The sequence below is a fragment of the Carlito syrichta genome, unplaced genomic scaffold (assembly GCF_000164805.1).
Source record: "Carlito syrichta isolate Samal-C Ts95f unplaced genomic scaffold, Tarsius_syrichta-2.0.1 Scaffold304602, whole genome shotgun sequence".
Classification (NCBI taxonomy): Eukaryota; Metazoa; Chordata; class Mammalia; order Primates; family Tarsiidae; genus Carlito; species Carlito syrichta.
In genome coordinates, this window is record NW_007248698.1 from 243,079 (window position 1) to 256,360 (window position 13,282).

General features: G+C 56.7%; 1 protein-coding gene across 1 annotated transcript; it reads right to left on the reverse strand.

Moving 5' to 3' along the window:
• Positions 1-944: 944 nt before the first annotated feature.
• Positions 945-10,306, reverse strand: LOC103262742 (keratin, type II cytoskeletal 71). Its single transcript, XM_008060383.1, has 9 exons — positions 9,852-10,306; positions 7,262-7,476; positions 6,387-6,447; positions 5,475-5,570; positions 4,957-5,121; positions 4,686-4,811; positions 3,069-3,289; positions 2,363-2,397; positions 945-1,471 (listed from the first exon to the last, which is right to left on the reverse strand). Exons 1-9 carry the CDS (start codon positions 10,296-10,298, stop codon positions 1,260-1,262), a joined length of 1,578 nt encoding a protein of 525 aa, XP_008058574.1. The 5' UTR covers positions 10,299-10,306; the 3' UTR covers positions 945-1,259.
• Positions 10,307-13,282: the final 2,976 nt, after the last annotated feature.

The following is a 13,282-nucleotide window of genomic DNA, read 5'->3' on the forward strand; positions in this document are numbered from 1 at the left end:
CCTCCATCCTTTGGCCTCCTTGACGCCCACCCACTGTCCTTCTGGACACCCAACCACAATCCTCTGAACGTCCACCCATCAACCTCCTGGACACCCACCCACTGCCCTTCTGGATATTCACACACTGTCCTCTTGGATGCCCACCCACAGCTCTCCTGGACACCCACTACTGACCTCCTGGACACATAACCACTGGACTCCCCCCACTGGCTATTCCATCAACCTCTTTGCTAAACTTCCCCGCCTCCACCTCTCCCTCTTGCTAGCTGCCCCATGCATGGCATCTCTCCAAGCCTCTGGTCCAGCCCTTTTGGTCCTCATACAGAGAGAACCAATATGACCGGCCTGACCTCGAGGTCCCTTACTCTCTAGTCCCAGCCCAGGTCTGATCACAACTTGCAGACCTGGCTTCCTGACCTCACACAGACCCACACATGCATGTGTGCTTGGAGGGCTGACTTTTCTGCTCCACAGAGACAGTTACCGTAGAAATGCAGGCTGCATGGGCCACAGACAGTGATATGCTCCCACATGTCTGTATTTGTGTATCCATGTGCTATTTGTGTGTCCGTGGGGGGGGGTTACATGCTCACATGAGCATCTGAATCAAGACATGTGTGCACTTTGAATACTTGGAGACCGAAACATCAGATTGTGCTGTTTATTGAGAATGCAGCAGGAAGGGCCTTGAAGAACAAAGGAGAAGTGAGTGGTGCCTCCCCTTCTCTGCTTCTGGGTGCAGGACAGGGAAGGAGGAGACCCCGTGTTGTACTTGGTCCCACTCAGAATGACCCCTGAGATGAAGCCAGGGGTAGGGGAGGATGGGAGCTGGGCCACTCTTGGCCGTTTGTCCTTTGGCCCTCCTTTTCTGGAGCACAGGCAAGAGCCATGCTAGGCCCCCCAGTGTGAGGAGGCCTCAGTCTGAGGCCCAGGGAGATAGGGAAAGTAGTCAGCAGCTGAGCCAGAGGCTGGGCAGAGGAGGTCAACCGGGAACCTGGGCCTGGGCCAGTGGTGTGGCCTGGGGACCGCAGCCAAGAAGTGAACACGGAGTGGACAGGGAGGAATTTCACCCAGCTTGGTCCTCCAGGCCCATCCAGGCTCAGGAAGACAAAGGCTGGGAGAAGCGGTAGCCAAGGCCAGTGCCGGGTGTGCAGGAGCAGGACCAGCAGGGTGGAGATGGGGCTGACAGAGGGCTGGGGGAGCCAAGCTAGGGAGCCAGAGCTGGGTCACAGGGGGAGACAGGCACCGGGCAGGTCTCTCTATCGACTGGCTTTCTTGGAGGGGGTGACCGGGTTGGAGCCCTTCCCCAGGGCATCCTTGTAGTCGCTGGCACCACCCCGGCTCCTGCTCTCCCCACCACGGACACTGCACACTCCAGAGATGCAGCTGCCGCTGTTGGCCACGTAGCCGCCGCTGACCGTGCTGGGCCGGAAGCCATAGCCACCGCTGCCACTGGTGCTGCTGATGATGGCTGGGGGGGAGGGGGGCGGGGTCAGCACCCACCCACAGACCCATGGGAGACTCCCCTTCCCCAGCGCAAATGGGGCTCTTCTTGGAGCGAGTGTTGGGCGAGGGCCCCAGTCACAGCCACTCCCTCCCCGTGGGGAGAATATCCCAAAGATGGCAGCCTTCACGCTTGTCCTTGGCTTGCTCAACTCATCTCCACGTGACTGACTTAGGCTCCATTCATGCTCAGAGGCTTACCTCCTGGCCTAGGCACCAGGGCACCCACCTGCCTTCCTAGACACCCCCTGCCTTCCTGGATGCCTACACCCTGTCCTCCTGGACGCCCACCCCCTGCCTTCCTGGACACCACCCTTTGCCCTCCTGGACACCCACCCACCTCCCCTTTTGTCAGCCTATTTGCTAAACTTCCCTGCCTTCATCTCACCCTCTTGCTAGCCTCTCATGCGTGGCATCTCTCCAAGGCTCTGGTCCAACCCCTTCAGTCTTCATACACAGAGATCCAATACCAGCAGCCTGACCTCTGAGGTCCCTCACTCTCTAGTCCCAGCCCAGGTCTGATCACAGTTTGCAGACCTGGCTCCCTAACCTCGCACAGACCCACACAGCCTGCAGTGCTTTCCTGCAACACAACCTTCGTTCCCCCATCCCCCTGTGACAACAGCTTTTCACAGCTGCCATCTGGGAAACAGAGACAGAGGAATAAGGATGAGGAGACCCGGCCTGAGCGTCAGGAGACCTGGCTCTGGCCACGGCTCTGCCCTCTGGCTCTGTGATCTCTGGCAAAGCCTATCCCTCTCTGGCTCATAGGTCCCTCCTCTACACACATAGGGTGTGGCTCAGGTCCTTTCTAGTCCACAGATTCTACAATTTTAGGTCAAAGTATACGAGTACTTACAGATACTGACGGGGGAGGGATATTCTCCTGACATCCTATGAGGAGAGAAATAAAATAAGAGAGAGCAGACATTCAGCCCACAGACTCTTCCAAGCTTTTGCCCCCACTGACCTAAGGCAGGTTTCTGAAACCCACGGGCCCCTGTGGAAATTCCAGGGCTTCCTTGATGCAAGCAGAGCCTGAGAAGCTTTGGGGGCCATCCCTGAATCTTTTGGGTAACTAGGCAACAACCACAGTCCAACAACAGCCTGCAAGAGGTTCACATGATGGCTCCAGTGTTGGGCCCATGCACCGCCTTCTCAGTCCCCTAGAACATGAAGAAAGCCAGGGTAGCTGCCCCTCCCACCTCTGACAAGCCCATGTTCTGCCTGAACAGGTCAGGAAGACGGAACAAGGGAGCCTAATAGAATAATGGGGCTTGGAGGAGGAGTGAGGCAATGGGATGCTCCTAGTATTCCCAGAAAGGAGCTGACTCGCGTAGCGTACTCCATAGTACAGTGTCCGCCAAGAGGCAAGAGTTCATGGTCTATCAGGAGAGGATGCTCCGAGCCACCCAGGGGCAGCATCATCAATTACTACCATAATGTCAGTCAACACCACTGTATCACTCCCCGAGAGCTCAGCGCTTCCGCGATAGGCTGTAGGCTTCCTCCTCTGGTTCTTCCCAAGTCCTGGGGGCCTTTCCGCCAGAGCATGCCCTGCCCACCTGCACTCCTCGCTCTCCAGCAGCTTCCGGTAGGTGGCGATCTCCATGTCCAAGGCCAGCTTCAGGCTCATGAGCTCTTGGTACTCGCGCAGCATGCGTGCCAGCTCCTCCTTGGCCTGGTGCAGGGCGCCCTCCAGCTCGTCCAGCTTGGCCCCGGCATCCTTGAGGGCGTTGTCACCTCGCTGCTCGGCGTCGGCAATGGCCGTCTCCAGGTTGGAGGCCTAAATATGGAAACGGGGAAGTCAGCAGACGGGAAGGGGCTGTTGGAGCCATCTACATCTGAATCCCTCCTGTTCCTTAGAGTCGGGCAGAGCTGCCATGCTTTTCCTGTAGCCGGAATCCCCTCTGGGGCTGGCAAGCCCTCCTCTCCCCCCACTCTAGCTTCTCTCCCTTGTGTTTAGGCCTGTGGGTGATGGAAATTGTGCAGCCCCACCCTGCCGAGACCACTGTCAATTGGGCACCACTGCAGCTCAGTGCAAAGACATCCACCCAGCCCCACTGTGCAGAGGGCATCCATGAATGAGAGGAGGTTGGCTTACTGTTCTTGAGGCGCGGGGGAGGAGAGACCATTGGCTATGGTGTGGTAAAGGCAATGACAGCAACTGCCCAGGTGCGGAGGATGCCAGACCAGGGCACAGGGATGGTGGTGCCCCAGGAGCAACCATTATTTGCCAAGGGTTTACTGTATGCCCAGTGACATGCTCGGCATGGTACATGCCGTCTGTATACCTTAGCTCACTTAGTCCTTACAGTACCCTGTGAGGTGAGCCAAAGTGACTTACCCAAGGTCAAAAAGCTACAAAGTGGGAATGCCCATGGGAGAGTGGAAGGAGCACTGGACTAGGAGCCAGGAGACCTTGGTTCAGAGCACAGCTCTGCCACCTACCCGCCATGTGACCACCTTATCCTTTCTGAACCTCAGTTTTCCTCATACACAGCAATGGAGATGATGCCTCTCAGGGTCTTTGGGAGGGGCAAGTGATAAAACACTAGGCGCTGCTTTCTTACACACATGCATCATAGGCCCCTGTCTGCTAAGGCTGAGGCTGTATCTTCGTTCCTGGGAGTGGCCTCCAGGAAGTCCCTAATAAGGTACCCTTAACAGGCTTTCCCTGAGCTCAATTTCCCTTTTCAGTGGTGAACTCAGCAAGAGTTGGTCAAGCTGTGCCGTGAGCCAGGCACCCTACTAGAGGCTGGGGAGATGCCAGGCCCAAAGCAGTCAGCCCCCTTCCTCCTTTCAGTCTGGTGGGGCTGTCGGGGACAGGCAGGTGTGAAGCAATAGCAGGAAATGTGACAGGTACAGGGAAGCCCAGGTGCCAGGAGAGAAAACCCTGGGGTGGGGGCGTGGGAGGTCCTAGCCCAGCCTGGGGGGGGGGGGCGAGAGAAGCTTCTGAAGGAGGGGGCTTCAAGACAGAGGTCCTTGGAGTGTGTGGGAGATGATGACCCCAGAGGGGTCCTGCCCCAAGTGTGTGAGGCATGGCCTCACCGGCCTCCTCTGTTCTCCCAAGTAAAGGTTTGGGAGGCCAATTTTCCCAGCCATGCAGCTCCCTCTACTCAAGCTTGCCTGCGCTTGGCTCCAGGCCCCAGGCCCCAGGCCCCAGGCCAAGGTGCCCTCACCTGCTTCTTCACATTCTCGATCTCTGAGCGGATTCTCTGGATGAGCCGAGTGAGCTCCGAGATCTCGTTCTTGGTGTTTTTGAGGTCATCCCCATGCCGGCCGGCCGCCAGCTGCAGCTCCTGGAACTGGGGACCCCAAAACACAGAGTCGTAAATGAGTACAGTGGACACTTACCTGGGGACACTCACCTGGACACTGTCCTGGGTACAGTCAGGCCCAGCCTGGTGCCTGTGGCTTCGCCCTCTCTGGCCCAGCCGCAGTCCAGCTCACCTTGGTCTGGTACAGTGCCTCGGCCTCGGTCTTGCTCTTCAGGGCGATCTCCTCGTACTGGTTGCGGACCTCATCGATGATGCTGTCCAGGTCCAGGTTCCGGTTGTTGTCCATGGACAGAATGACGGACATGTCGCTGATGTGAGACTGGATCTGAGCAATCTCCTGCGGGGGAAACAGGGATAGTCTCTGGGCTTGACCACTGTTGGAGGCTGACCACCTCCCCCAAGCAAAGTGAGCCCATTTGGGTGATGCCCCAGTTTAGAGGCTGGATCCCCAGGCTGTTGCCTCTTTGAACAAAGCAAGTTCCTGCCGGGCCCCAGCCATGGCGGGAGGGCCTGGCCCACTCTCTTCCCACTCAGAGGGCAGGGATTGAGGAGCCTCTCGGGGCTGACTGGAGAGATGAGTGACTAACTGGGAGGACTTGCCTGAGAACTGGAGCTCTACATCTCTCCCAGCCCTGGAAAAGAGTTTTCCCCACTAGCCCTCAGAAGAGTGAAGGGGCGGGACTGACTTACGGCCTCATAGAGACACCTGAAGAACTTGATATCCTGGTCCATGGAGTCCACCTTGGCCTGCAGTTCCACTTTGTTGGCATAAGCAGCATCCACATCCTGGAAGATACATCCCCCTGCCCCCGGTCACTGCGGGTGCAGCCAAGAAGGCAGCCCCCATCCAGCCTGGGTGTCCTTCCTGGGGAGGGAGTCACCCTCTTGTCTTTGTGTAGCTCAAGGGGAAGGAGAGGAAGGAGGAGAAGGCCCAGCCCCTCCCCATCCCGAGATGCTCGCTTGGCAGGAAGGAGGCATCCCTGTGGGAAGGGAGCCCAGCTGGGTCACGGTCAGGGAGCCCTGTGACATCTCAGCCAGGTCCCGTGGCCGTGGCTGCAGAGGGAGCCCCTGTGTTGCCGCTGCTGTTCTCCGTGGACAAACTACATGAACATAATGTACTCAGCAAGGCATCCTCTTGCCGGTATCCCCTCACACCCTCCCTTTCATTCTTTTTTCTGGATAGTCTTTTCTTTTTGAGTCAGGGTCTTGCTCTGTCTCCTAGGCTGGAGAGCAGTGGCATGATCACAGCTCACCGCAGCCTCAGCTCCTGGGTTCAGGCAATCCTTCCACCTCAGTCACCTGAATGGCTGGGACTATAGGCACACACCACCATGCCCGGCTAAATTTTTTGCTTTTTTTGTAGAGATACGGTCTCGCTATGTTGCCCAGGCTGGTCTCAAACTCCTAGGCTCAAGCAGTCCTCCCACCTCAGCCTCCCGAAGTGCTGGGATTATAGGTATGAGCCATCATGCCCAGTCCTGGATAGTCTTTCATTCTGGCTTTCCTCTGCCTCCGCCTTAGAACAGATGGCAGAGCACCCTGGTAGATTCCACTCTCCTGGTCCCAGGCCAGCCCTTGGACATGGAACCTGCCTTGCCTCACCTTCTTGAGCAGCACAAACTCATTCTCCGCTGCTGTCCGCTTGTTGATTTCATCCTCGTACCTGTGGGAATGAAGTATGAGCCAGGGTGCATCAGAGAAAACATCGCATGGGGAGTCCTGGTTTGTCCAGGGAAGACCTTGAGCTGGGAGCAGCATGCCCGTCAGAGGACACAGGTGTTGGGGGCCAGTCAGGCAAGGAAGACCTCCTAGAGGAAGGGACGTAGCAGCCAAGTTTGGGAGAAGGAGATCCAGCTTGGAAAGGGAGGAAGGAGCATGGAGCGCATGCCTTTTGGGAACTCTTAGAGGAAGCCGGAAGTGAACTGCTCTCCCCAGATTTGAGTAAAGTTTTCCACATGACAAATTGCTTCCACCCACATTTCCTCAATTGTATCTCCAAACAGACTGGGAGGTGGATACACTTAGCCTCCCTCATTTTTTTTTTTTTTTTTTAGACTCTCACTCTGTTGCCTAGGCTGGCATGCTGCTCATGGCCACTGCAGCCTCCACCTGCTGGGTTCAAGTGATCCTTCCGCCTCAGCCTTCCAAGTAGCTGGAACTATAGGTGCATGCCAGATGCCTGGCTAATTTTTGCCTCTCTCTTAGCGATGAGGACACAGGAGCTCTGGGAGAAGGTAAATGGTTTACTCAGGGATTCCCTCACCCCATAGCCAGAGGTGGTCCTCTGGCCATTGTCCTGCTGACAGGACGTGTATCCTAAGTGCCAAGTCTAAGCGCCGGCATTTTGCTGGGGAGATTCTGCTTGGTATGACCAGGAGCACTGCCTCCTGTCTCCACAAAGTTCAAGCAGGGTGGCTGCCAGAGCCCCTCAGAGGGACAGGGACAGCTGTCCTGTTACAGAGGCTCCTCCCACTCACTTCTTCTTGTGGTCCTCCACCAGGTCCCGCACGTTGCGCAGTTCTGAGTCCAGCCTCACCCTGTCCCCAGACAGGGCCTCCAGCTGCTTCTGCAGGTTGGTGATGTAGCCCTCGAGGATAGGCTCCAGATTGTTCCTGCAGTTGTTCAGGTCCAGCTGCTGCAGCAGCTCCCACTTGGTTTCTAGAACCTGATTCTGCTGCTCCAGGAACCGTACCTAGAACCCAAGCCCAGAACCCCAAAATCATCACACCTGCCCCTCACGAGGTATGGGCAATGCGCTGGGCCTGTCATGTTTCCTGCACCCCTCATGACAGCCACACGTGGTGGTGCGAGAAAACAAAGGCACAGAGAAATTCAGCCTGTTTGAGGTCTGACAGTATAATAAGTGATGGTGCCCAGAAGAGAGCCCAGACACGTGTTCCTTCAACCCACGCATCCAAGTCACCCAGAGCCCTCCATGGCCATGCCAACTCAGGGCATAGGCCTGTCTGAGAATGCCAAGACAGCAACCAGGCTGGGTCCACCTTTTTGGGAAAGGCTGACTGTTCTGAAGAAGGAAGTCTGATCCTCATTTTATGACACGTCGAAGCTCGCTGAGGCTAGGGCCAAGGGCTTCCAGGTATTTAAAATTCCTGCATCAGACCCCAGATCCATCTTTGCTTACAGCCCCCCTTCACCCCTCAGCCCTGTTCCCAGACCCGTCATCCTAGGGAAAGCTTGGTGGGCGTGACAGGCTCAGGAGCTCCCAAGCCCATGGCGACCCCTTGCTGAATCGGCAAACTGATCAGGGGGAGATCTCCATACACCTCTCTTGTATGGTTTTATGGGACACGGTTTTTTTTTAAGTGTGACTTCCCATAATCTACATGAGCATGGCTACTGTTTCAATAAGGCCAGTTACCCCAAAATCAGAAACACAAGACTTGGGATTCAGTGTTAAGACAGAATTGTCCACGGAAGAGTTTGTCCCTAGCAGACCGTTCAGCATTTGGTGTGGTTTAACCATTCCTGAGTTTTTCATTCATAGTCATGAGGCCAAGATTTAGACATGGAGTAAACCTTATGTCCAAGACTCCACGATACACATCTGTACTGCTGAACACAGCTGGATTCACCCATCTTCTCTGGCTGCCTGAGGTTAAGGGATTGTCCCTCTCGAAAGGCAAATTATTCAGGGACTGCCCAGGCCTTTAAGCCCTTCTTCCCTCCCTCCCTCCCTCCCCTCCAGGCAGCCCACCTTTGTGAATGAGGTGCAACTGTCTTCACCCCTGCATAGGTTTTTGACCAGCCCAGCCAAGGACCTGGCCTCGCCAGGCCTCAGACCCCAATCGCCTGAACGCAGGGACCTTCCGGATGTGCAAAGGCTTGGAAGAGTGAGAAGCCCGGGAGCCTTTTCTAGTCCTGAGGCCGAGCTAAAAACAGAAGGGGACCCTCCAAGCAGGAAGGCCAGAGCCATAGCGGCAGGCTAAGCTCTGCAGGCATGCCCAGCTCTGTCCTGGGTTGGCCTGGTTCTGTCCGGGGCTGGTCTGTCCTTAGTTCCTGACTGCCACGGGGCCACACAGCTCTTAAGTCTTCTCCTCTGTGTCTGGAGGCTGAGTCATCCCTCCCTTCCCCCAAATGGGCCCAGCACAGCATTTACCTCCCCGCCTTCACTGACTCATGAAATAGGGGTCATCATTTCTTATCTGCCAGGATCCGGGGGCCTATCTGGGCGGGATCATCTCGGGGTGTCTGGAGATTTTTGATTCCTCTCCAAGGAGAGGAGAAGGGCCACCTGCAGGTTTCCCAGGTCCCAGCAGACCCACCTTGTCCCTCCCCCAGCTTCCGGAGGTGAGAAATGGGAGTCCTGATACCATTATTTTAGGAGGACTTCATATGTGTCAGGCTTGCGGCAACATCTTCTCATGTGTTTTCCTTTCTAAGCTTGACAACAGCCCCAAGAGGTAAGTTATTATCTCCACTTTAAAGATAAGGAAACAGAGGCACAGGTGGGACAAGTGACTTTCCCAAAGCCACACAGCTGGTCAGTGACAACTCCAGAGCCCCACGGAGACCCCTTCCCCACCACCCTGTCCGGCCCCCCTCAAGGAAGTCCTCAACTGATGGAAACAAATGCCCGTGGCGGAGACACCCATGAATCCAGAGTGCTTGCGATGACCCACACTGATGCACCCATCAGCCAAGGGACTGGGGGCAGGGTCGGCCATGAGAGGAGGACGGGCCTCTGGGTTACTCTGGGGCAGATTCTCTCTCATGGACCTGTTCTGCACACAGCCTGCATGGCCCCAAGGTCCAGCAGTGGCACCGAGCTGGCCTTCAAGAGCAAGGAGCCAGTCTCTGCCCTGTGGATCTCCTTCTGGCAACCCTTAGAAGCCTCTGCCAGTAGAAATGGATGTACCTCTGTCCTCTCTCTGTAACGACAACACAGAGTGTCTCCTACCAGTCAACCCGAAGATGAAATGTAGCTGCCTTGGCCTCAGTGAGTGCCTCCTCATATCTAACCTCAATCTCTTCTGCTGTAACAAAATCTCACGTTTCCAGGAGAGGAGAAGGGCTGCCTGCAGGTGTCCCAGGTCCCAGCAGACCCACCTTGTCGATGAAGGAGGCGAATTTGTCGTTCAGAACCTTGATCTGCTCCCGCTCCTGGGCGCGCACCTTCTGGATCTCGGGGTCCAGCTCCACGTTGAGGGGGGCCAGGAGGCTCTCGTTGACAGTGACCTGGTGGATGCCCCCGGGTGGGCACACCGTTGGGCCTATGGGCCCCAGGGCCACGCTGCCAAACATGCTGCCGGCAAAGCCACTGACCCGGCCCCGGCCAAGCCCGTAACCTCCGCTCTTCCCGCTGCCACTGGCCATGTTGAGGGAGATGGTGCGGTTGCCCCCCAGGCTGTAGAGGCTCCGACTGCCGAAGCCCCCGCCGAGCCCCTTGCCCCCTGCCCGGAAGGAGGATGAGCTGCCCCCCGAGAGCACAGCCGAGCAGCCGCTGAAGCCCCTCTTGGCAGCAGCCCCCGACTTGCAGGTGAACTGACGGCTCATGGTGCTGGTGGAGATGAGGCTGAAACTCAGGAGGGAGGAAGGCGAGATCCTACACAGGTTCTGTGGTGGTGGAGGGGACTGGCAGGTGCCTTTATATGTGCTTGGCACCGGGGCTTGCGGATGGGCAGTCAGGAGCCTAATTCGTGGGTTTGGCTTGCCTGGGAGCAAGAAGTCATTTTCTCCATGCTGAGCTAGAGACCAAGCCCTCTCCACCTCCAAATCAACACGAAACCTTCAAAGTGCTGGGCTTGCAAGCCTTGCTCATGTAATTTGGGTCTTATCTAATTAACCTGCTGTTATGGGGTAATTTGCCCCAGGCCTCAGCCTCTCCAGGGGGATGTCCCTGGCACGTCACCATCCCCATCCTGGTTCATCTGCTTTGCGGTGTTGGCTTCCTCCTGGGAGATTGGGGGTGGAGCTGGGGGGGACTTCCCTGGACAGGACACTGGGTGGGGTGTCTGGGGGCTCCAGCCTTCACTCAGTCCCCCTCCTTCCTGGACAGGGACAGATCATTCAGGCATTAATCCCCTCCCCAGGCCTCCTGGAGACCACCCAGAGGGCAGCAGCTGTCTCTGCTGGGGTATCTGGGGCGGAGGGACCCTCTTTATGGATGGGATGTGAGCAGCTCAGGCCAGAGCCAGCTGTGTCCTTTTGAAGTCCTCTGGGGAACCAGATGTCTACACTTGCCCTCTCCCACAAGGCAGGCTGGGGGTGGCATGAGGAGATAAGCCCTTCAAACACTAGAGAGAATGAGGAAGGGAAAAGAAGGATGGTACTGAAAAATTCAGGAACTCAGTGGAAGGAGGAACAGAGAGGACTAAGAGGGAAGCTCGCCCAGGCCCTGAAAGTTCCAAGGAGAGATTCTGGGTGGTCTGTTTCGTCATCCCTGCCTCTCCTCCAATGCGTGTCCACTAATAGGATTGGGAGCAGCTTGAGGACAGGAGTCATCCATTTAGAGTTCAAATAAGGAAGCTGTGACTAACTTGAGACTTAATTCCCAGCTGCGAGCCCAGGCGCCCCGGAGTGAGGCTGGCTGGGGCCCTCCCCAGGAATACAGGCCTTGGGGCAGGCTCAGGCCAGAATGACTCCAACAAGGGTGATCCTGGAAGCACGATCCCACCCTGCTCCAAACAGTCCTTCCATGACTGCCCCAGAGGCCCTGCCCTGGCCCCTGCATCCAGGGCGCAAACCCCAGCCCTCCCATGACTGCCATTGCCGCTGTGGCCCTCTTCAGCCCCTGGTGGCTTGGTCCCTGGGACACACCCTCACCCAGAGATCCCTGCTGGGGCTCCACAGGTGTGCTGTGGCTCTTGGCTGAGTGGGGTGCCAGCCTTGCTTGGGGCTCTCTCCCAAGTGTTGGGGGAGGATCAACCTGGAGTCCAACCCCTCCCTGCATCCCTTCCCCCTTGTTTTCTCCCCGCCATTTTGTCTTCATCATTCTTACTGAAACCACCAGTACTTCCCTCTTCTCTTTTCTCTCCACCTATTCTCATTCCCTCCTCTCCAACTTCCCTCCATCCTTCCCGCCTTACCTTTCGCCACCTCTTGTTCTGTTGCTCCCCCATCCTGCCCTCCTCCTTCAGGAGGTCTCCCTGGATTGTCACAACCCAGGTCTGAGCTCTCCTCCCTGCCTTCGGCCCTGAGCATGTTCTTGGCAGGTGCTGGAAGGACAGTGGCTTTGTGACCAGCTCCTGTGGGGCTTCTCTGAAGACCATGGCATGTGTCATCTTAGGTTTTTTTTTTTTTTTGGTAAGGACAGTAGAGGTTTCTCCAGATCACAGACAACCTGGTTCACTCCTCCCTCCCTCCCCACTTCCCTTCGGGGGACCTCTGTTAAGTGCGGCACGCCATGCTCAGGGCTGGGGACACGGGAAACTGTGGTGTACACCGAGGTCCTTTCAGAGCTCCTCCATCACTGGCTTTGCAGGCTGCGTTTTTCCCGACGTGCGTGGCAGTGCCCTAACCCAGCCTTTGATGTCCCTGCTTCTGTGGGCCCTGCCCCCCCATCCCACAGCCTCCTTCCTCCTGCTCCCTGCCAAGGACATTTCACCCACTGGCCTTGTCCACTGCCTCCAAAATGTCCAACAATTCCTCCCCAGTCTGGAGCTGCTTCTCTCCCCACTGCCTCTCACCCAGACCTTTCTGCTCTTCGGAACTCCCGCCTGGACTCTGCCCTGACTCCCCTCCCCGACACCTCTAGCCATGGACACCTGCGTGTAGGTTGCTGAGTTTCCCAGGGCCTGGGGCCTGCAGGTGTCCCCAGTTGACTTCTCCCTCTGTGCTCCTCCACCCAGGACCAGCCTCTCAACACCCCTCCCAGGTATGGGGGGACCAGGGTGAATAACTCTTTATTGGAGAAGCAACCTGCAGAGCAGAGATGGTCCAACATCTTCAGGGGTGAGAGGGCCACGCCCACCCAGAGTGTCTCCAGGCCAGAGCCCAGGCTCCAGGGTCTGAACTCCATGCCACTGCTCGAGCTCTGCTTGACCTCTCCAAGCCTCAGTTTCCCCAACTGTTAATGGGATAGTGAGCTCCTTGTGGAGTGGTTGGGACGAGGAAACGTGTTAATCCACATAAGGTGTGCCAGCAATGCCTGATACACTGAAGGCCCAATCAATGTTATCAATGACTGAAAGTAGAGAGCAAAGCAGGATAAAAGAAGTGGCCCAGCCTCGCCTTTCTCCCTCATGTCTCCTCCTGCTCTCCCCTTCCTCTCCTCTGAGGCATTGGGTCAGCACATCCCCAAGGCTGTGTGTGGCAGCAGGCTCAGTGTGGCCTAAGTCGTGGGTTGGTAAGAAGAATTTACCAAACAGTCCTGAATTAAGGAAGGCAGATTTAGTAAAGGGAAGATACGTTATGAAGGGCACAACAGACAGGACAGCAGAGAGTGTGTGCTGTCTGCAAGAGGCAGGGGCTAGAGGGGTGTTTTTGTAAGAGGGGTGTCAGGGTTTAGTGGGTCAGGGTAATTAACTTTGGAAGAGTCT

Excerpts from the sequence above, each read along its gene's own strand:
- LOC103262742 (XM_008060383.1), bottom strand. The coding sequence starts at position 10,298 with ATGAGCCGTCAGTTCACCTGCAAGTCGGGGGCTGCTGCCAAGAGGGGC. Across the intron at positions 5,122-5,474 it reads TCAGGTGTCTCTATGAGGCC|GAGATTGCTCAGATCCAGTC; the intron begins GTAAGTCAGTCC and ends TTTCCCCCGCAG. Across the intron at positions 3,290-4,685 it reads TCGAGAATGTGAAGAAGCAG|GCCTCCAACCTGGAGACGGC; the intron begins GTGAGGGCACCT and ends TTCCATATTTAG.